The 21,262-nt window shown below is 37.4% G+C and overlaps 1 protein-coding gene across 8 annotated transcripts in view; it reads left to right on the top strand.

Moving 5' to 3' along the window:
• The window catches only part of SLC7A2 (solute carrier family 7 member 2), a 73,862-nt gene that overhangs the window by 44,430 nt on the left and 8,170 nt on the right, over positions 1 to 21,262 (top strand). For 4 of the 8 annotated variants that reach the window (XM_059049425.2, XM_059049428.2, XM_067022364.1 and 1 more), the window contains exons 3-10: positions 202 to 357; positions 3,528 to 3,693; positions 4,854 to 4,987; positions 5,973 to 6,195; positions 8,244 to 8,383; positions 17,655 to 17,757; positions 19,298 to 19,503; positions 20,528 to 20,694. In XM_059049425.2, coding sequence (XP_058905408.1) covers positions 202 to 357; positions 3,528 to 3,693; positions 4,854 to 4,987; positions 5,973 to 6,195; positions 8,244 to 8,383; positions 17,655 to 17,757; positions 19,298 to 19,503; positions 20,528 to 20,694 — 1,295 coding nt within the window. Of the gene's footprint in view, positions 1 to 201; positions 358 to 3,527; positions 3,694 to 4,853; positions 4,988 to 5,972; positions 6,196 to 8,243; positions 8,384 to 8,636; positions 8,774 to 17,654; positions 17,758 to 19,297; positions 19,504 to 20,527; positions 20,695 to 21,262 lie in introns of all 8 variants that reach the window. The other 4 variants (XM_067022366.1, XM_067022367.1, XM_067022365.1 and 1 more) reach the window with 2 other exon arrangements.

Here is a 21,262-nt window from a genome sequence, read left to right as displayed (position 1 = left end):
GGCCTGATTCCACAGTTATGGACTTGAGCATTTGATTGCTATTGTATAATTTTAAAGTTATCAAGATCATTTTATATGTGATTACAATGTTCAATTCTGTCTGAACTAACCCATGTTTATCCTAGAATAGAGTAGCAAGAGATGTTATGTTAATTTTCTCCCACTGACTTTGTATTCTCTGAACGTTCTGTGTTTTGGAAGGAACATCAAGTGTTGCAAGGGCTTGGAGTGGCACCTTTGATGAACTTCTTAGCAAACAGATTGGTCAGTTTTTCAGGACATACTTCAAAATGAATTATACTGGCCTTGCAGAGTATCCTGACTTTTTTGCTGTGTGCCTTATATTACTTCTAGCAGGTAAGAAAAGCAATTACACTTCTCCCTAAGATGAGCCGGGCTAGTTGTCCCAGGAAAATAGGTTACCACTGAATTTGGGACCTGAGTTCCAAGGCTAGGCAGCATATTTACACACATAAGCTACTATTGGACATCTGTGGGCCTTGTGACTAGCTAGAATCACATTTTATCTTCTGTGATACGTATGTTTCAAAAATAACTCTAAATTACATGGAACAGTAGAAATAGTACTTCTGAGTCACTGATACCTGGAATGCACTAAATAATCAGATAGGGTACATAAATTTTATAATACTAATTGGAGATTTGCAGGAATGGCAACAAAGCTTCAATAAGGAAGGATATAAAACTTTTGGCCTTCTTTCATCTTGTCAGTTACAACTAAGGATATTTGCAAGCATACTGTTTCTAGAAGAAATTCAGTCTTTCTATTTATGCCTATATAATGTAGACATCTGGCTGAGAAGGGAGCATATTCAAACCACCCGTCATTTTTTTAAAATGTAGACATTATGGAGACAAACATACTTGATACTAGAATTTTCCTGTTTTCATCAGTTGTGTAGCATAATAGTTTAGAAAGGCATAGGAATTAGAGTGACCAGGTTTTCAATTCTACTCTGCCACTTCCTATCTTTAGAACACTGAGTGACTTAATCTTTCCATGACTCTGTTTATTCATCCATAAAATGAGGATGTCAGTGTTTATCTTGTGCAGGCTTTTTGCTTGATGCATAGTAAGCACTTAGATGGCAGGCAGTTTTATTTTGTAGGCATAGCTCATCCCTGCTGTCCCCTGATATTTTTAAAAATTATTTGAGCGTTTTCAATTTTGATTGTCATCCTACCTGGCACTCCTGCTTAAATCCATCCAGGACCGCACTAAGAATAAAGTCCGTGTTTGTTCCCATTTCCTGCTTGATAGACCCTTGCTTTCCTGTCGAACCTTATCACTAGCTACTTTCTCCCTATCTTTCTATAATTTTTCCTTATAAAATTACATAATTAAAAAAATAACTTTACCCTTTAAAATGTTAGCCATTAATTTAATGTTTTAGGTAGGGATACGGTTAGGGACATGAACAAAATTTATAGGTCCAAGTTATTTGGCATTTTCCTTCTAATGTCAAGAAAACTTGCATGAATTGTTTTTCAACACATGATAGGTTTTATTTGTTTGGGTTTCTCAACCACCTAGCTAACATTAAATTAGTTACATCACATTTTATTTAAGGATGGTTTCAGTGGCCTTAAATATTCAGCTTTAATCTCCAAACGATGAGAAGCATGTAGTTATGACACAGTTTCAGTCATTAAATTCCATGGCAAGACTCAGGCCTTGGCCTGCATCTTAGGTCCCATGTTCATCAACCATCATGTCTCTTCTCTCAGGCCTAAGATTACATGATAGCTGTGTTCTTAGAAACTTCAAGGACTAAAACCTCCTGCTGTAATCTGTATTCATATTGTAATGCCAAATGTCTTGTCAACTGAGGCTGTTGTTTTATTAAAGATACAAGGGATGTGTATGCAGCATTTAGATGAGAAGGCGAATTTACCTGTGGGAGTTGGGGATCTCAGAATGGAGAGTGCACTTGCGGTATTGAGAAACTTTTATGAAACTTGGCGGTGGCTTTGTTATCTTCCCAAATGTATAGTAATACAGTGTACATTTCCAAGGTGTAGAGTTGTATAGTGTTTCCTAATCTGACAGATAGTTAGAGTCAGTAATCGTACTGACCATACAGTTTTCCTTTATATTAATATAGTTGTATTCTTGTCTAATTCTTGGAATTATACAGGTAGGAGAATGAAATTCAGCTTTTCTCATCTCTACTTGGATAATTTTGCTTATTTGATCATGGGTGGTACAGATACGGGGAAGAAGCAAGTATGTATGTGATATAAGCCTTTCATCACAGTTATTTCCCCAACAGTAAAAAGAAAACTTTCTTTGATCCATAATTCATATCTTATACAAGGTGTATTAAAGATATAGATATGATAGATATAATCATGAAAGTACTGGAAGGAAACAAAGGTGAATGTTTTGGGGTTAACGTTAGGGAAAATCTTTCTAGAGGTAGAAACTAAAGAGGAAAAATTTATATTCTAAAACTTTCTTACATGTTTAATCAACACTAAGATTAAAAGTACATGCTAAATTGGGGAAAACATGCTATATACATATACAGTGAGAGAGCTTATAGCATTATTGTATGAATAAGTCTTGTAAATCAGTATGAATAAGAATAGCCTAATGGGAAAAAATGGACAATTTAAATTGGGCCAAACTTTCTGGAGACTGTTTTGATGGTATGAACCAAAAGTCTTACGTAAAGTGTATACCGTTGATATGGTATTACCTTATAGAAAATTATTATAAAGAAATAATTAGAAAGTGTAAAAAGATATTTATAAAAGGATGATTAGGTCAGCGCTGTTTATAATTGTAAGAAACTAACAGTGACCTGATTGTCTGTAAATATAGGAGTAAAATGTAGTGTCTCCACACAGTAGAAGAGTATGTGACTGTTAGAAATGAGGTTATACGTTTGTTGACATGTAAACGTGTGCCTGTGTGTCTTGGTGTGTGTGTGTGCAAAATTCTGGAAAGGAAATTACACTTGATCTTTATTTCCTTTCTTTTCTGTATCTTCAAGTTAATTGAATAGGAAATTGATTGCATTTACAGTCAGAATATAAAAATAAAACTATTAAAATGAATATTGATTTAACAAAATATTTTTTGTCATGACAATTGAATAATTATTTTGTTTAATGTATTCTGCAAATATGAGGCAGACAGTATGATTGAGCTTTTACTTTAAAATTTTTTCAGCCATTAACCTTGAAATGGCGTTTTAGAACAGCATTTCACTAAAATTAAGTTACTTTCCCTACCCATTGATAATAAAAGCCAGTTACTAAATTTATTCATTTATCGGAGAGTTTGGGATCTCCTGGCTATGAGCACAGTCTGCATTCTGAAATCAAGTTAGTTTTATTCACAGTTAGGTGACTAAGAGCTCTCCGTAGAAAGGGATAAATGTCAGTTAAATATATGAATGCTGGTGAAGTGATATCCTAAAGCTTGTAACTGTCTCAACATGCTGTTGCCTTTTCCTAAAGGTTAGGTAAACATTAAGATACCCTTTCTTTTTCCATAGGTCTTTTATCTTTTGGAGTAAAAGAGTCTGCTTGGGTGAATAAAGTCTTCACAGCCATTAATATCCTGGTCCTTCTCTTTGTTATGGTCGCTGGGTTTGTGAAAGGAAACGTGGCAAACTGGAAGATTAGTGAAGAGTTTCTCAAAAATATATCTGCAAGTGCCAGGTTAAATACTCGGGTTTTTTCCCCCTTCTATTTTGAATTTTTTTTTAATATTTGCTTGCTTTTGTCTTACGTTACATTTTCCTCTAGACAAACTGTTCTCAAACTTTTTGCTGCAGAGAACTTTCTGAAGGTCTGTTCTAGTTCAAGACTGTTCTTCCTGAATGCATAGGTATGCTCACTACTGAGCAGCTGTTTAAAGCCATGAAGTTGCTGGTTCTTAACCTCAAGCTTGGCTCCAGTTTTAAGGAAGAGCAAGGAGAGGTCCTAACCATTGGAAGGATGGTTTTTTTCCCTCCAAAGATTTGTCACCTCAAACTAACAAAGAGCATTTTTGAGTCATACATCCTTTAGTTTTTCCTTTGGGGACGCTGTTTGGTCCCATTGCATTCTTTCAACCTTGTAGTAATTTTCACGCCTGCTGTTTTTTTTGAGAATGTTATTGATTGCATAAGCAGAATTGTCGGTGTATTTCACTTTAAACCTGATAATCTCAAATATTAAATTAATTATATATGAAAGGTTTCATCCTAACATTTATTTAAGCATAATATTCCTATGTGTAAATAAGATTACAAAAATGTCTATTACATGAAGTGATGTACATGTACATGTTTTCCTTTACATATGTTGTTTGTAGCCATTCTGATGAGGCAAAAATTGAGTATCCTCTGGTTTTATATAATTTGTAACATGTAATAGAATATTCAACTTCAGTATTATTAATCAAGATTAGAGAATTTTATTTTACCTTGTCAAAAGTCCTCTTAGTAAATTTTCCAGCTGTACAGTCTGCCCTACTGTCCACGAGAAGAGAAAGTTTCTTGTCTTTATTTCAGATCATGGCCCATATATAGGGTCTCTGTTCTCAAAATCCTGCCTGGCTATGAGTTCCAGCCGGAGTGGGTCTGAGTCTTCCGCTTATGCTAATGATCAGCCTCTGGTTGAGTGCTGGTAACCAGAGAGGGGTGCCATCATTGAGAACACCACCACATCCTCTAGGATAGGGTGAAAAAAATCAGAGTTTACCTTCACTTTTGTACACATCAGCTTCCAAGGCTGATGAACACAATAATCTTCCGAGGCTGTAGTTTGAGACAAATTGCTTGAAGAAGTAGTTTTCTAGGAAAATGACTTTCCAATGTGCTTCTTCTCTTCCTTAGGGAGCCACCTTCTGAAAATGGAACAAGTATCTATGGGGCTGGTGGCTTTATGCCTTATGGCTTTGCGGGAACCTTGGCTGGGGCTGCAACCTGCTTTTATGCCTTTGTGGGATTTGACTGCATTGCAACAACTGGTAAGAGCAGACTCTTTGCTCTATGTCGAAGGAAAAATTGTTCTTTGAACCACATGAGTACCCATAGGTGACAACAGAGGTTCAAAGGAAGAGAATGGAGTTTGGCATAAGGGCTGGTTCCAGACCCAGAAGTAACACCTGCTGTATAAAAAGAAACTTAGTGAAACTCTGTGAGCTTTGGTTTCCATATTGGTAAAATCAGGAGAGCAATACCTACCTCTCAGATGTTATGAAGGGTACCTAAGATTATGAAAAATACTTTGCAAGTTGTCAACTACTTTGTAAGTGTTGGTCATAATTACTACCCTTAACCTTTGGTCTGAAAGTGCTATCACAGTGAGTAACAACGATGATCATGCTCTTAAATTATTTCTTCTTTAACAGGACAAAATATGTTGTGGCAATTCTTTTCTCTTTATCCTGTACAATAAAGTAATCATGCTACAATTAATTAGTCCCCAAATGCTTCCTCTGGGTTCACATTATTGCATGGCCTTATAATTGACCATATTTTGGGTGTTTCACATGCCAAATTGTATTAGAAAGATTGAAAAAGTGCTTTTTTAAATTAAAACTAAAATTTAATATAAATCAGTGCACTGAGTAGAAGTTTATCTTCATATATGTGGAAGCCTTCATAATTAAGGGCCTACAGAATGCCATGATGTGTAATCTCTGTGGAGGAATCATTTTCCAAATGGATAAACACTTCTGTTCTATCCCTAAACATTTAATAGTGCCGGGATAACATATTTTTTCTTTCTGGAAATGGGAAACTGACTTGCAGGATTTCTTGCTTTCTTGATCTTTATGTGACAGCACAGGACGCTCAAGAAGAGAAGAAACGTCATGTAACATAGATGGAGCAAGCTGAGAAAACAGAGGGACAGAGCAGAATAGAATTACTATGAAGGAGAAGAAGAATTCATGTTTTACCTATTCATGTTTTATTAAATATGCAAATCTTTCGTTTATGTTTCCTTAGGTGAGGAAGTCCGGAATCCTCAGAAAGCTATTCCTATTGGAATTGTGACTTCTCTGCTCGTGTGCTTTATGGCCTATTTTGGGGTCTCAGCAGCTTTAACACTGATGATGCCATACTACCTCCTCGATGAGAAAAGCCCACTTCCTGTAGCGTTTGAGTATGTTGGATGGGGTCCAGCCAAATATGTCGTTGCAGCAGGCTCCCTCTGTGCTTTGTCAACAAGGTACATTGCATTGCCTTTGGGGCAGGCTGTCTGGGCTACTGCAAAGGTAGTCAGTGTCTAAAGAATTGCTTTTGTATGTTTTAAAAATAATCCTAATAGGAGGAACACATTATACAACTGTATTCTCTTAATAGTTCACCCAAATTGCCATATCAAAATCTTAAGTGATAGGGCTTCCCTGGTGGCGCAGTGGTTGAGAGTCCACCTGCTGATGGAGGGGACACGAGTGTGTGCCCCGGTCCGGGAAGATCCCACATGCCGCAGAGCAGCTGGGCCTGTGAGCCATGACCGCTGAGCCTGCGCGTCCGGAGCCTGTGCTCCACAACGGGAGAGGCCACAACAGTGAGAGGCCCGCAACGGGAGAGGCCACAGCAGTGAGACGCCCGCATACCGCAAAAAAAAAAAAAAAAAAAGTCAGTTTTTCAAGATAATGATGATCCAAGCTTCTGTGGGTATATATGGCATTTATACACACATATATTTCATACATATTCATATCTATATGTACTGTAAAACTTTACAATGCTTATACTAGTATGTTTCCCTGCTGGCTTTGGTGTTACTTGTAGTGCTACAGACAATTGAGACCTTATGTGCAGACTTGACATTTTCTGCTGTCTTTTAAAATATCAAGTCTGTAGCGAGTGGAAGCTGTATACTGTGGCATTGTTAAGTATAATGTGCTTTTTATTATGAAGCACTGAGACTTCTTCCTCTCGGCACTGATCAGAGTGAACTTGGTGTAGAAATGGAAATTACTGTTTTCAAATTAATGATGGAAATTTGTATAAATCTGTGCAAAAAGAATAGTTGAATCTCAAGTATTCAGATTTTCAGTAGCTGCTTATTTTAATATTTTATGATTCATTTCTCAAGTTTCCTGAGCTACTCATATTTTAATTTAACATGTGATCGTAAGATATTTCATTTGAGTTTTATATCGTGCTATACTTAGAGCATTCTTACAAAGAGAAAAATTAATCTCTGCTTGATTACTCATTTTTTGAGGTGAAAATAATTTTCTAAAAGTCTGAAATTGGAAAAAGACATTTTTTTGTATAATTCATCAGCTTAGCTTTTTTTTCCCCTCAAACTGTCTTTTATTTTTGTATTCAAGATAATATTAAGCACCAATTAGAAATTACCCCTGTTGGTTTCTTAGCCATCTGCCAGTGTTGAGGTTTATTCTAAATAGTTTCAGACAGTTTCAAAAATCTGAACTGTGGTGATACCTTGCCACCATGGTCTTAGAAGAGAGATGGACAAAGATTTATTTGTGGCCAAGCTCAACACAGCTTTATTAAAAGATAAAGAAGATAGATTTTAAAAATATATTTTACTTACTTTCTCTTCAAATGGTTATTTTTTACAACTAATTCATGTACGGAATGATGCTGCCTGTAAACACACAAGTAATTCAAAACATCTAAAGCAAAAATCATTTTCTTAAACTGCACTGTTACTAACGTTTAATTGCGGCTGTTTTTATGTACTAAATTTACAGTGAGTTGATTTTTTTTATCTTTTTCTGTCTTGATTATCTTATGCTAAGAATTATTAATTTGATCGAAGATCACGCTGTATGAGGAAAAATAATGGTAAAATAAATATGAAAAATGTGTAGTTATTGAATAAATGAAGTGACTATACTATAAAATCAAATTACTTAATCTTTTCTGTAATTACATATCAATTTATAAATTTTATTTTCTAAGTTAAAAATGTCTTAATGATATAATTGGGTTTTTTTTTAAGTCTTAATTCCTTAGTTTTAATTTAGTAGTAATCATGGGCCTGCACAAATTATTTGCAGTATTGTTTTTAGTCTGATAATTGTGCTGGGCAAATATCTGTAAGAGAATAATAAGTAGCACAATGGTTAATTGGTATCTATTTTAAAATGCCCAATCATAATACATTTTAAAAATAACAAGACTTCATAATCACAGCTGTGATGCTGAGTTTTATATGATTACTTAATTTCAGTTCTGGGATGTAATCTTGCATGAATGTGTTTGCCATACTGCATGTGTTTGCTTTTTATTCAGTCTTCTTGGATCCATTTTCCCAATGCCTCGTGTAATCTATGCTATGGCGGAGGATGGGTTGCTTTTCAAATGTCTAGCTCAAATCAATTCCAAAACGAAGACACCAATAATTGCTACTTTATCATCGGGTGCGGTGGCAGGTGAGAGAGTTGACTTTTATTAAGTAAAGGGGGATCTTTTTTCATCGAGGATTCTGGAAAAAAATGGAAAATTAGGTCATTTTCTGTTTTGATATATATAAAGATTAATAACTTTTTTGTGAATATTTCCGATTTTGAATTATTTTTTGCTATAGGTTCTGTACTTTAGTGTGTCCAGTCTTTACCAGTATATACTCATCTAGAATAATATTTGTAATAACTCACATGTGGATTATGAATTTTTCTGTTCTAGTCTTCTGGGTTCCATGTTTCCTTTGCCCCGAATTCTGTTTGCCATGGCCCGGGATGGTTTACTGTTTAGATTTCTTGCCAGAGTGAGTAAGAGGCAGTCACCAGTAGCTGCCACATTGACTGCAGGGGTCATCTCTGGTAAGCTTTACAAACATAGGATTCTTCAACATTGGACTTGAGCATTTTATGCGCATGCATGGACTTATAAAGAGGGTCTGCTTGCTGTGCATGTAAGTTAAGAACAAAATCACTGTTAAATTAGGGAACAGATATTGGAATCACATCTGCAAATTGCGGTGGTGGTGCTCTACCGAAATTCATAACTGACCCTTTGGGATTTGGTCCTATTTCATTATCTTAACCTTTGGGGCTTCTAACAAATGCGCAAAGGTTTGTAATGGTTCTTCACTATATATCAGCTATCAGATGCTTTTCAGATCAATGAATGACCACATAAAATTATTTATTGACACACAAAATATTAATTAAAGAATGATTAATACTTAATTAAAAACAATGATTCAATATTTCCTTTTTCGTCCAGGATTTAAGTTAAATATTGCTAAATGACCATAGGATTTTTGAAAAGCTAAAGTTTACCCATTCTTAGTTAAATATAAGAAATGTCAAAGATAATTTATACTTGGTCATTGCTATCACTGCCCTCAGTATGGTGGCTAACCCCACTTCCTGGGCCATCACGGTTCTCTAAGAGTTACTAATACCTATACGGTCATAAACCCCATTAGGAATCTATTTTTCCTTTCAACAGTTTTGATATTAAGTCATGTTAAAAAAAAAAAAAACACTCCATTTGCCTACCTTTTGGCACGTCATAATATACACATAAAATGCTTTTGGACAGATTCTTTTTTTTTTTTTCTTACAGTTCTTTTTAAATTTTTAAAATACATCTTTATTGGAGTATAATTGCTTCACAATGCTGTGTTAGTTTCCGTTGTACAACAGAGTGAATCAGCCATATGCATACATATATCCCCATATCCCCTCCCTCTTGGGCCTCCTTCCCACCGTCCCTATCCCACCCCTCCAGGTACTCGCAAAGCACCGAGCTGATCTCTCTGTGCTATGCTGCTGCATCCCACTAGCTATCTATTTTACATTTGGTAGTGTATATATGTCGATGCTTCTCTCATTTTGCCCCACTTTCCCCCCCTCCCCCTGTCCTCAAGTCCATTCTCTATGTCTGTGTTTTTATTCCTGCCCTGCCACTAGGTTCATCAGCACCATTTTCTTTTAGATTCCATATATATGCATTAGCATACGGTATATGTTTTTCTCTTTCTAACTTACTTCACTCTGTATGACAGATTCTAGATCCATCCACCTCACTACAAATAACACAATTTCGTTTCTTTTTATAGCTGAGTAATATTCCATTGTATATATGTGCCCCATCATCTTTATCCATTCATCTGTCGATGGACACTTAGGTTGCTTCCATGTCCTGGTTATTGTAAATAGAGCTGCAGTGAACATTGTGGTACATGACTCTTTTTGAATTATGGTTTTCTCAGGGTATATGCCCAGTAGTGGGATTGCTGGGTCAATGGTATATTGACCATATGGTATGTTCTATTTTTAGTTTTTTAAGGAAAAAACTAAAAAGTTTTTAAGTTCTATTTTTAGTTTTTTAATAGAACTACCAATATGGTAGTTCTATTTTTAGTTTTTTAAGGAACCTCCATACTGTTCTCCATAGTGATTGTATCAATTTACATTCCCACCAACAGTGCAGGAGGGTTCCCTTTTCACCACATCTTTTCCAGCATTTATTGTTTCTAGATTTTTTGATAATTGCCATTCTGACTGTGTGATGTGATACCTCATTGTAGTTTTTATTTGCATTTCTCTAATAATTAGTGATGTTGAGCATCTTTTCACATGCCTCTTGGCCATCTGTATGTCTTCTTTGATGAAATGTCTATTTAGGTCTTCTGCCCATTTTTTAATTGGGTTGTTTGTTTTTTTGATATTGAACTCCATGAACTGTTTGTATATTTTGGAGATTAATCCTTTGTCAGTTGTTCATTTGCAAATATTTTCTCCCATTCTGAGGGTTGTCTTTTCATCTTGTTTATGGTTTCCTTTGCTGTGCAAAAGCTTTTAAGTTTCATTAGGTCCCATTTGTTTATTTTTGTTTTTATTTCCATTATTCTAGGAGGTGGGTCAAAAAAGATCTTGCTGTGGTTTATGTCAAAGAGTGTTTTTCCTAAGTTTCCCTGTAAGAGTTTTATAGTGTTTGGTCTTACATTTAGGTCTTTAATCCATTTTGAGTTTATTTTTGTGTATGGTGTTAGGGAGCATTCTAATTTCATTATTTTACAGGTGGCTGTCCAGTTATCCAAGCACCATTTATTGAAGAGGCTGCCTTCCCTCCATTGTATGTTCTTGTCTCCTTTGTTGTAAATTAGGTGACCATATTTGCATGGGTTTACCTCTGGGCTCTCTATCCTGATCTATATTTCTGTTTTTGTGCCTATAACATACTGTCTTTATTACTGTAGCTTTGTAGTATAGTTTTAAGTCAGAGAGCCTGATTCCTCCAGCTCAGTTTTTCTTTCCCAAGATTGCTTTAGCTATTTGGGGTCTTTTGTGTTTCCATACAAATTGTAAAATTTTTTATTCTAATTCTGCGAAGAATGCCATTGGTAGTTTGATAGGGAATGCATTGAATCTGTAGGTTGCTTTGGGTAGTATAGTCATTTTCACAATATTGATTCTTCCAATTCAAGAACATGGTATATTTCTCCATCTGTTTATGTCATCTTTGTTTCCTTCATCAGTGTTTTATAGTTTTCTGAGTACAAGTCTTTTGCCTCCTTAGGTAGGTTTATTCCTAGGTATTTTATTCTTTTTGTTGTGATGGTAAATGGGATTGTTTCCTTAATTTCTCTTTCTGATTTTTTTGTTGTTAGTGTATAGGAATGCCAGAGATTTTTGTGCATTAATTTTGTATACTGCAACCTTACCAAACTCATTGATTAGTTCTAGTAGTTTTCTGGTGGCATCTTTAGGATTTTCTATGTATAGTATCATGTCACCTGCAAACAGTGACAGTTTTGCTTCTTCTTTTCCAATTTGTATTCCTTTTATTTCTTTTTCGTCTCTGATTGCCGTGGCTAGGACTTCCAAAACTATGTTGAATAAGAGTGGCAAGAGTGGACATCCTTGTCTTGTTCCTGATCTTAGTGGAAATGTTTTCGGTTTTTCACCATTGAGTGTGATGTTTGCTGTGGGTTTGTCATATATGGCCTTTATTATGTTGAGGTAGGTTCCCTCTATGCCCGTTTTCTGGAGAGTTTTTATCATAAATGGGTGTTGAATTTTGTCAAAAGCTTTTTCTTCATCTATTGAAATGATCATATGGTTTTTGTTCCTTAATTTGTTAATGTGGTCTATCCCATTGATTGATTTGTGTTTATTGAAGAATCCTTGCATTTCTGGGATAAATCCCACTTGATCATGGTGTGTGATCCTTTTAATATGTTGTTGGATTCTGTTTGCTAATATTTTATTCCAGATTTTTACATCTGTGTTCATCAGTGATATTGCTCTATAATTTTCTTTTTTTGTGATGTCTTTTTCTGGTTTTGGTATCAGGGTTATGGTGGCTTCATAGAAAGAATTTAGGAGTGTTCCTCCCTCTGCAGATTTTTGGAGGAGTTTGAGAAGGATCAGTGTTAGCTCTTCTCTAAATGTTTGATAGAATTCACCCGTGAAGCCATCTGGTCCTGGACTTTTGTTTCTTGGAAGATTTTTAATTACAGTTTCAATTTCATTACTTGTGATAGGTCTGTTTATAGTCTCTAATTCTTCCTGTTTCAGTCTTCCTGGTTCAGTACCTTTCCAAGAATTTGTCCATTTCTTCGTGGTTACCCATTTTATTGGCATATAGTTGTTTGTAGTAGTCTCTTATAGTCCTTTGTATTTCTGCAGTGTCAGTTGTGATTTCTTCTTTTTCATTTCTAATTTTATTGATTTGTGTCCTCTCCCTTTTTTTCTTGATGGCTCTGCTAAGGGTTTATCAATTTTGTTTATCTTCTCAAAGAACCAACTTTCAGTTTTATTGATCTTTGTTATTTTTTTCGTTTCTGTTCCATATATTTCTCTCTGATCTATGATTTCTTTCCTTCTACTGACTTTGCATTTTCTTTGTTCTTCTTTCTCTAGTTGCTTTAGGTGTAGGGTTAGGTTGTTTATTTGAGATTTTTCTTGTTTCTTGAGGTGAGATTGAATTGCTATAAACTTCCTCTTAGAACTGCTTTTGCTGCGTTCCATAGATTTTGAGTCATCGTGTTTTTGTTGTCATTTGTTTCTATGTATTTTTTAAAATTTCTTCTTTGATTTCTTCAGTGATCTTTTGGTTATTTAGTAGTGCACTGTTTAGCCTCCATGTATTTGTGTTTTTTACAGTTTTTTTTCCTGTAATTGATTTCCAATCTCATAGTATTGTCGTCAGAAAAGATGCTTGATATGATTTCAATTTTCTTAAATTTTCCAAGGCTTGATTTGTGACCCAAGATATGATCTATCCTGGAGAATATTCCATGTACACTTGAGAAGAAAATGTATTCTGCCACTTTTGGGTGGAATGTTCTATAAATATCAATTCAGTCTATCTACTCTGTTGTGTCATTTAAAGCTTATGTTTCCCTAGTTATTTTATGTTTGGATGATCTGTCCATTGGTGTAAGTGGGAGGTGTTAAAGTCCCCTACTATTATTGCGTTACTGTTGATTTCTTCTTTCATGGTTGTTAGCATTTGCCTTATGTATTGAGGTGCTCCTATGTTGGGTGCATAAACATTTATAATTGTTATATCTTCTTCTTGGATTGATCCCTTGATCATTATGCAGTGTTCTTCCTTATCTCTTATAACAGTCTTTATTTTAAAGTCTATTTTATCTGCTATGAGTATTGCTAATCCAGCTTTCGTTTGATTTCCATTTGCATGGAATATCTTTTTCCATCCCTTCACTTTCAGTCTGTGTTTGTCCCTAGGTCTGAAGTGGGTCTCTTGTAGACAGCATATATATGGGTCTTGTTTTTGTATCCATTCAGCCAGTCTGTGTCTTTTGGTTGGGGCATTTAATCCATTTACATTCAAGATTATTATTGATATGTATGTTCCTATTCCCATTTTCTTAATTGTTTTCGGTTTGTTTTTGTGGGTCTTTTTCTTCTCTTGTCTTTCCCACCTAGAGAAGTTTCTTTAGCATTTGTTGTAAAGCTGGTTTGGTGGCGCTGAACTCTCTCAGCTTTTGCTTGCCTGAAAAGCTTTTGATTTCTCCATTCAACCTGAATGATTGCTGGGTAGAGTAATCTTGGTTGTAAGTTTTTCTGTTTCATCACTTTAAGTATATCCTGCCACTTCCTTCTGGCCTGCAGAATTTCTGCTGAAAAATCAGCTGATAACCTTATGGGGATTCTTTTGTATGTTATTTTTTGCTTTTCTCTTGCTACTTTTAATATTTTTTCTTTGAATTTAATTTTTGTCAGTTTGATTAATATGTGTCTTGGTGTGTTTCTCCTAGGGTTTATCCTGTATGGGACTGTCTGTGCTTCCTGGACTTGGGTGACTATTTCCTTTCCTACGTTAGGGAAGTTTTCCACTATAATCTCTTCAAATACTTTCTCAGACCCTTTCTTTTTCTATTCTTCTTCTGGGACCCCTATAATTTGAATATTGGTGCGTTTAGTGTTGTCCCTGAGGTCTCTGAGATTGTCTTCAATTCTCTTCATTCTTTTTTCTTTATTCTGCTCCTCAGCAGTTATTTCCACCATTCTGTCTTCAAGCTCACTTATTCATTCTTCTGCCTCAGTTATTCTGTTATTGATTCCTTGTGGTGTATTTTTCATTGCAGTTATTGTATTGTTCATCGCTGTTTGTTTGTTCTTTAGTTCTTCTAGATCTTCGTTAAACGTTTCTTGTATTTTCTCAATCCGTGCCTCCATTCTATTTCCGAGATTCTGGATCATCTTTACTCTCATTACTCTGAATTCTTTTTCAAGCAGATTGCCTATTTCCTCTTCATTTATTTGGTCCTGTAGGTTTTTACCTTGCTTCTTCATCTGTGACATATTTTTTTGCCATCTCATTTTTTTTTTTTTTTTGATGGGTGGGATTGTGTTCCTGTCTTATTGGTTGTTTGGCCTGAGGCTTCCAGCACTGGAGTTTGTAGGCTGTTGGGTAGAGCTGGGTCTTGGTGCTGAGATGAGGACCTCCAGGAGACCTCACTGATGAATATTCCCTGGGGTCTGAGGTTCTCTGTTAGTTCAGTGGTTTGGACTTGGAGCTCCCACCACAGGAGCTTCAGCCCAACCTCTGCTCATGAACCAAGATCACACAAGCTGCATGGGGTGGCAAAAAAATTTAAAAAAGGAGAACAATAACAAAGAGTAAAAAATAAAATTAGCTAGGAAATTAACAGATATGTTAGAAAGAATATAAAAATAAAAATATAGGTGAAACAACTTTTGGAAGGTAAAACAGAACCACAGTAGTAAAAAAGAGGAGGAAGAAAAAAGGTGGAAAAGGCCTTGGCTGTGGGGGCAGGACTTAGGCGGGGGTGGGGTTTTGGCAGTGGGTGGGGCCTATGCTTAGGACCCACAGGGCTGGAAAAGGCCCTGGCGGGGGGTGGGGCTTAGGCTCAACAGAAGGGGTCCTGGCTCTGCCTCTGGCCTTGGTGGGGGACCCGACCTGAGAGTGCAGCAGGCTTCTTGGTCCGAGTCAGAGGGGCAAACACCCTCCACTCCTCTCCTGCTCCTCCAGTCCTGGAGGGCCCCTCCTGCCTGCCTCTCCTGTTCTCCCCCGACCTCCCTCCTAGCCCCCAGGAGCAACACGGCCTGGAGGGGCCCTCTGAGGGTGTAGGACCTGCCTGAGAGCCCGGCCAATTGGGCAGGAGAAATGCTCAGCACATTCCCCCTTGATCTGAGTCCCTGAGGGTCCCTCCAGGTGTGGGAACCCCTCCCCCTTCCAGCCACCCCTCCGGGGCACTGGTCCTGTCCAGCCTCCACTTCTCCTCCTCCCTCAGTCCCCGCACATCCTACCGGTTCATTTGGGTGTTCCTCCCATCTCCTTGGGTGTCAAGGTCTCCCACCAGCATCCAGCAGGCACCCTAGTTGTCCAGATTCTTATTCCATGTGGAAATTTTCAAAGAGATTTTACAGATCAAGAGAATGGCCTTAAAGCCCCTGTTATATGGAGGAAGAAAAAGACTTTAGCCAGCTTTATAGATAAAACAATAAACACTCTTGGTAGTAGAAATTCAAACCAAAAAACGATAATTTTGTTGATGCTTTGAATTTTGGGGAAATTAGATTAGAGAACACTAATGCTTAATTATGTATGAAATGGGATTCTTTCAGAGTCAGAAAGTATTTGCCTAAACAACTGCACTTTATAAATGTTTTGTAATAAATTTGGCATTTTATTAGATGTATGTTGGGAGGTCAAATCACTTATTTTCTCAGTGCTTAGATTTCTGCCCCCGTAAAATGAAGCTTGCACTAGATGATTTAAGGCTCACTTTATGATTAAACAGTGCATTATGATATTAAAGATAGTTCATAAATCTTGACAAAGAACAACATATTTTATTTACTCCATAAAAGCTTTTTTTTTCCAGTAAAATCTTGCCCATTAATTCTCTACTATATATTCAGAATTTTTTTAAATGTACTCTTCTTCCTTCAGGAATAATTTAATTTGACAGCATAATAAGATATTGAAATTAATAATTAAAAGAAGATAATTGTAGCATTTTTAATGCTCTAAAATATTATATTTTGTTATTTTGTAGTCCCACATCTTGCTTTGCTTGTTTTTAACTTAAATCAGAGAGCTTATATGGATAATTAATCATTTTCTTCTGTTTTGGCTACCTTGTTTTGGTTATCTGTGGTTCTTACAAAACATATTAAAATTTTAATCTGATATATAACTATACTAGCAATGGAGATATTTCAAAGTAAGGCATGGGGTGTACTTAAAGAAACAATGGGCTATTATAGAAGGAGCACGGGCATGTTGGTTTAGCTGGAACCCCGCTTCTACCTACTAGTTGTAACCTTGTTAAATTAGCCTGTCTATAAAAAAGAGGACAATAATCCTGTTAAGTTAAACCGTGTGAAATTGCTGGGGTTTTGTTTAAAAACAGTCAAATACTGCGCTATAAAGCCGAATCTAAATAATTTCCCCTGTCTCATAGGATTATTAAATTGAAGATAAATGGAGATCATAAAGATAGAAAGCTTGCTGAGGTGTCTGGAACACCCCATGAGTGGAATGTGGTGTTTTCTACTTATTATGATAGGCAACTATTTGGTAAATTCAAGTTCATATCATCACTATTTTGATGTTTCAATGGAGAAAAAACATTGCTAAGTGCAAGTTGACTATTCAACTGTATAAACTATAGTTTGCCTCTTAACATTATTGGAGCCTGGGGACGGGCCACAAATCTCTCAAATTTAGTCAGATTGTGTGGGTTTAATCAGCGTAGAATTTAGCCTCTATCAGAAACATGATTTAATTGGACATTATTTTATTCTGTAGAAGATATAACTCAGAATGCAGATGGGAATGAAAATGATTATGTAACATCTATAATGAAAGCTCTTCTGTTCGAATTCTTTTATATATTTTTAAAAAGGAGCCAGCCAATATTTCCTAGCAGTGGTTTTCTTCTGAAACATCAAAGGAGAGTATTCTGTCATATAATAGTTTCACTCTTTGTCAGGCCAAAATTTTTTAAGTAATCAAAGTAGATGTGTTTTGTTAGATAGACAGCTGAGGGTTTTTGAAGTTTTATTAGCAGTTTGTATGACCTAAGGAACATCTTATTAACTGTGAGAAATAGGCTTTCTACACTTGGACTTACCACTGGCACTAAAACAAAAACGTGCCCATCACTTATCCCTGACTTGAAAGTTATCAACTGTGTGGAATTTTCTCACAGGCTGTTTCCTTCACTGTTCTTTCTTTTCCCAATAGCTGTGATGGCATTTCTTTTTGACCTGAAGGCCCTCGTGGACATGATGTCCATCGGCACCCTTCTGGCCTACTCTCTGGTCGCAGCCTGCGTTCTCATCCTCAGGTGAGCTGTCCTCGTTGCCAGATGGTTCTGAAGAGTGTGTGTCATGTGGGGCCCGAGAAATAAAGAAAATTAGGGCTCACTGACCTTGCTTTCAAGGAGCTAGTTGTCTCACAGAGGTGAGAGGCCATAGACATACAAACATGAGTACAAAGCATAATTAGCAGACTTGGTCCTTAAGCAAAGAATCAACTAAAATTGATATTTACCAAAGGTAGGCCTAATCTGTGTGAACAATAAGTTCTCATAATGTAGAAAAACACCTAAGAATACTATATTTTTAATCCCAGTGATCCAGCTGCTAAGCTTTTATGCTAAAGATTTAATCAAAGAGGCACACACAGATATACACAATTGTGAAAAAATTGAACTAAGCTGAATATCAATAGTAGAATAGTTAATAAAATAGATAATCAACAAGGTCCTACTGTGTAGCACAGGGAACTATATTCAATATCCTAAAATAACCATCATGGAAAAGAATATGAAAAAGAATATATATTTATATAAACAGATACTTTGCTGTATACCAGAAACTAACACAACATTTGTAAATCAAGTATACTTCAATAAAAAAAAATTGAATAGTTAAATAAAGAAGGGTACATTTATTCAGTGGACTCTTCTAACAGCAAATAAAATGATATTTAATTATATGAGAAATATATCAGTTTCTGGATGCAAAGCTATATGTAGCATCTGAATTTATTTAAATAGTAACATACATTTACACAAAGAAATGATTTTTGCATATATATATATATATATATATATATATATACACATATTTGCATTTATACCTGGCTGAAATCGTACCAAAATGCTAGCAGTGATTCATACTGAGTAGCGGTGTAATGGGTGGCTTCAATTTTCCTCTGCATACCCCCCTTTTTGTGTATTTTTTTCCTCAGTGAGCATATTTCTTCTTTGGATGGGGGATAGATGTTACTTGTAAGTTTAACCAAAGGCTGCTTAGAGGGAAAAGACCACACTGCGGCGACTGGGCAGATGTTAGGAATTGAAGCAGGCTGATATCTTGATGCCAGCTGAAGAGGAAGAGGATTAGTAATAGAGGAGAATGGGTAGGAGGTGGCTGTATGAGATGAGGGAGATGAGGCCAGAGAGACAGTTTGCAGTGAGGCCTTTGAAGGCCAAACTGAAGGCTGTATGTTACTCTGTAGCTGATATTTAACCAGAGTTTCTGTGCTGTGTTTGTGAACTGCATCTCCTTTGGACATAGATATTTCCGGAATAATCATCCTATTGTCACACTTGCCTCGCTTTAAAATGTATCTCTCTTTGGCATCTAATGTCCATAACTTTCTAATCAAGTGGCTATCAGAGGAAGTTCAGATTTGCTGCAGATATTCTACTGAGCAGGTGTGTGGCTTGCTTCAGTACCTTCTGGGGCTGCAGCCACAAGACGTGTAGATTTACTGCACCAGCTGTGAATGGAAATGTCTCTCTTAGAGTTTCAGATGCTCGTTTCATTTGGACCAAGTGTCCGCTGAGAATAAAGACACGTGCCTTTATTTGGGAATAGGTACCAGCCTGGCTTATCTTACGAGCAACCCAAATATTGTCCTGAGAAAGAAGCTCTGGGATCGTGTGGCAACACTGCCTCCAAAAGCGAGTCCCAGGTCACTGCGCTGCCAGGACAGGGCTTCAGCCTGCAAGCCCTCTTCAGCCCCTCGCTTCTGCCCACAAAACAGTCGGCCTCTCTCGTGAGCTTTCTGGTAGGATTCCTTGGTAAGTCCCCTTCACTGTGTACATTATAAAGACCCAGCAGGTATATGTAGGTGGAGCAGGTATGATGTGAAAGAGGATGAGGGAATATGTTAGCACCACCCTCAGTCCTGAGATTTGAACCTAACTGGTCACCGGTCATTGAGATCATCTCTATATTAGCAGGATAAATGGATTATGTCTTAGTAATTGAAGAAGAAAGGAAGAAATTCCCTAAGGTGAGAGTGGCAGATGTACAAAATCGGTCCATTTTGTCAGCTGCGAGGGTGCTTCCTGTGTGAAGCAGAGCACACCTGGCAATAACTGAACGGAGGCCCAAGGAGACTGCGAGGCAAAATAGCAGATCCTGTTTGCTCACCCACAGTTACGCAATCACGCACATTTTCAGCCACACTTATTAAACACCATCAGTGCGGCGGGAACTCTGCTGGGTACTCGCGATATCAAGAGGGACGGTCCTTGCTCTCACTGGGCTTTGCAGAACAGGACTGTTGGTGGCAAGCTAAGAGCACTACAGGTTTCTCTGAGAGCACGTAGGAGGGACCCCTAATGCAGATGTGATGGTCAGAGAAGGGTGGGTGGGCGGTGATGTCGCTCTCTGAAATAGGGAGAAAAGGTGCAGATCATATATTATTTGTTTACATAAACAGTCAGTGTTTACAACCGCTGAACACGAACAGACCTTCTTTTCCCATTTGAAAAAAGGGAAGTAGCCACCCCGGACAACACCCCATCCATCCATGCGATCTCATCTGAGACTGTAGCCCATGAGCTGAAAGGCAAGATGGTAGCGCCCAGAGGCGAGGCTGGCTTCTAAGGGGAGACAGACAGTCGTGAGTAAGCGAGCCGCGTTTCTTAAATCAGGGAAATTAGCCATTTCTTCCCAGAATAAGGATGAAGAATCTTAGTATTTGTCAGAGTAGATCTATAAAGAACTCGATGTCTTATCAGAATAGACTCTTTGAACATAGGAGTCTGAGTGAAGGGCGTGTGCTGATCTTGTTTCCCGAACATGTCACCTCTGCAGCATCTCTCATCCTGGGCCTGAGTGTTTTGACCACGCACGGAGTCCACACTGTTGCCGGGCTGCAGGCGTGGAGCCTCGCTCTTCTTGGGCTGCTGCTTGTTCTCTGCGTTGCCGTTGTGCTCCTGATTTGGAGGCAGCCTCAGAATCAGCAAAAAGTAGCCTTTATGGTACGTGTCATGAGGATTGGAGATCCTAAAAATTACGCACATTTTCTCTTGTACATTAGTCTTTGGGAATTGTTTCTTTAAAGAAAAGAAAAGCACGTCTGGGCTCCCCTGGTGGCGCAGTGGTTGAGAGTCCACCTGCCGATGCGGGGGACACGGGTTCGTGCCCCGGTCCGGGAAGATCCCACATGCCGCGGAGTGGCTGGGCCCGTGAGCCATGGCCGCTGAGCCTGCGCGTCCGGAGCCCGTGCCCTGCAACGGGAGAGGCCACAGCAGTGAGAGGACCGCATACCACACACACACACACACACACACACACACACACACACACAAAAAAAAGCCCACTTCTGATGACGTTAACCATCACTCTTGATGAACAAGAGTGTCACAATTCTTTGAGATGCTCCTTTTTGTCTGTTCTTTTCAAAAACTTGAATGTGCTCCTATCACATTATTCTAAATAATAGTAAACAAATTTCTTGTCCGATATTCTGAAGTATCAGAAGAATAACTAGAATATTTTATTTTAGAAACTCACTACCCTCCCAGGAAGATTATTTCCACCAAAAGC

This window comes from Kogia breviceps, chromosome 20 (assembly GCF_026419965.1).
Source record: "Kogia breviceps isolate mKogBre1 chromosome 20, mKogBre1 haplotype 1, whole genome shotgun sequence".
Classification (NCBI taxonomy): domain Eukaryota; kingdom Metazoa; phylum Chordata; class Mammalia; order Artiodactyla; family Physeteridae; genus Kogia; species Kogia breviceps.
The sequence above is the reverse complement of the archived record's forward strand: the minus strand, read 5'-3'. Positions and strand labels throughout refer to the sequence as shown.